Source organism: Protobothrops mucrosquamatus, unplaced genomic scaffold, assembly GCF_001527695.2.
Source record: "Protobothrops mucrosquamatus isolate PMUCROS unplaced genomic scaffold, P.Mucros_1.0 scaffold3125, whole genome shotgun sequence".
NCBI lineage: Eukaryota > Metazoa > Chordata > Lepidosauria > Squamata > Viperidae > Protobothrops > Protobothrops mucrosquamatus.
In genome coordinates, this window is record NW_015389128.1 from 105,367 (window position 1) to 106,967 (window position 1,601).

The 1,601-nt window shown below is 50.9% G+C and overlaps 1 protein-coding gene across 1 annotated transcript in view; it reads right to left on the reverse strand.

The window, feature by feature from the left end:
* Positions 1 to 1,601, reverse strand: part of PIAS4 (protein inhibitor of activated STAT 4) — a gene marked incomplete at its 3' end in the record, with an annotated part of 35,917 nt that overhangs the window by 5,462 nt on the left and 28,854 nt on the right. The window contains exon 7 of the mRNA XM_015826423.1: positions 1,029 to 1,102. Coding sequence (XP_015681909.1) covers positions 1,029 to 1,102 — 74 coding nt within the window. The remainder of the gene's footprint in view (positions 1 to 1,028; positions 1,103 to 1,601) is intronic.

Sequence of the window (1,601 nt, forward strand, 5' to 3'; positions counted from 1 at the left end):
TTGGTTGGAGGAATGGATAGATAGATGGATGGAGAGTTGGTTGGTTGGAGGGAGGGAGGAAGGGATGGATAGATGGAGAGTTGGTTGGTTGGTTGGTTGGAGGGAGGAAGAGATGATAGATGGATGGAGAGTTGGTTGGAGGGAGGGAGGAATGGATGGACAGAAGGATGGATAGTTGGTTGGTTGGAGGGAGGGATGGACAGATGGATGGATGGAGAGTTGGTTGGTTGGTTGGTTGGAGGGAGAGAGAGAGAGAATGAGGGGTGGATGGATGGAGAGTTGGTTAGTTGGAGGGAGGAAGGGATGGGTGGAGGTTGGGTGGTTGGGAGGTTGGGAGGGAGGGAGAGAGAGAGAGGGGTGGATGGATGGGTGGAGAGTTGGTTGGTTGGAGGGATGGAAGGAGGGAGGGAGGAATGGATGGAGAATTGGTTGGTTGGTTGGAGGGATGGGTGGAGAGTTGGTTGGTTAGAGGGGGGAGGGAGGAATGGATGGATGGATGGAGAGTTGGTTAGTTGGAGGAAATGAGGGAGGGAGGGATGGGTGGGTGAAGGTTGGTTGGTTGGAGCGAGGGAGGAAGGGATGGAGGGAGCGAGAGGTGAATAGATGGATGGGTGGAGAGTTGGAGGGAGGGACAGAAGGAGGGAGGGAGGAATGGATGGAGAATTGGTTGGTTGGTTGGAGGGATGGGTGGAAAGTTGGTTGGTTGGTTGGTTGATTGGACGGACGGATGGAGAGTTGGTTGGTTGGTTGGTTGGACGGACAGACAGAGGGAGGGATGTGCTTCCACAAGGGGGAGAAAAGGGGCACTTGGCTCTCCAACCAGTAAGTTGGAGCAGAAGTTTAAAAAGTGGTTAAGAAACTCAGAGACTGGATTCAGAGGCTCAAAGTTTCATGGCAGCCTCTGACACCCACCAAGACAGGTTCCCACTGACCAGCCACCTATGGCTGTTGGCTGGCAGATGCACCCTTGAGTTTCTCTGTCCAGAAGGGCCTTTTGTGCAAGTTCTGCTTTGCAGCACAATGCTTACCGGGCATATTAAAGATACTCGGACGCCGGTGGTGGCGATCTCGCTCTCTGGATCCAGTCGCAACTTCTCTTTGACTGCAGGGTTGGGGAAGGGGGGGGGATTGAGGGGTGTGGAAGAGGAAGAGAGAATCAGAACCAAGAAGCGGTGAGTGCTGAGGTTTGGCTGCCTCAATTCCCTCAAAGATCTAAGATGAGAGGGGTTTCCTTTTACAATTGGGACAATCCCAATCTTAGGCCCCCTGCAAGATTAATCTGACAAGGGGGCATTTGAGGCAGAAAACCTAGAGCCCATCCCTTCAGTCAGCTTCTGTTGCAAGTAGTCCTCAATTTCGAAGTTACAACAGCACTGAAAAAAGACACTTTACATTTTAATGTGTGCCCGTGTGTTGGCAGAAAAAAGCGACAATAAAGGCTCCTTATTGCTCTTATCTTATCTTATCATCTTATCTTATCTTCTCATCTCATCACCATTTTTCAATTTATGACCCTTATAGCAGGGCTTTTCAACCTTTTCACCCATTGTACCACTTTTAGGATATGGCAACATCCGAGTACCACCAGTCGCCTAGCAAGG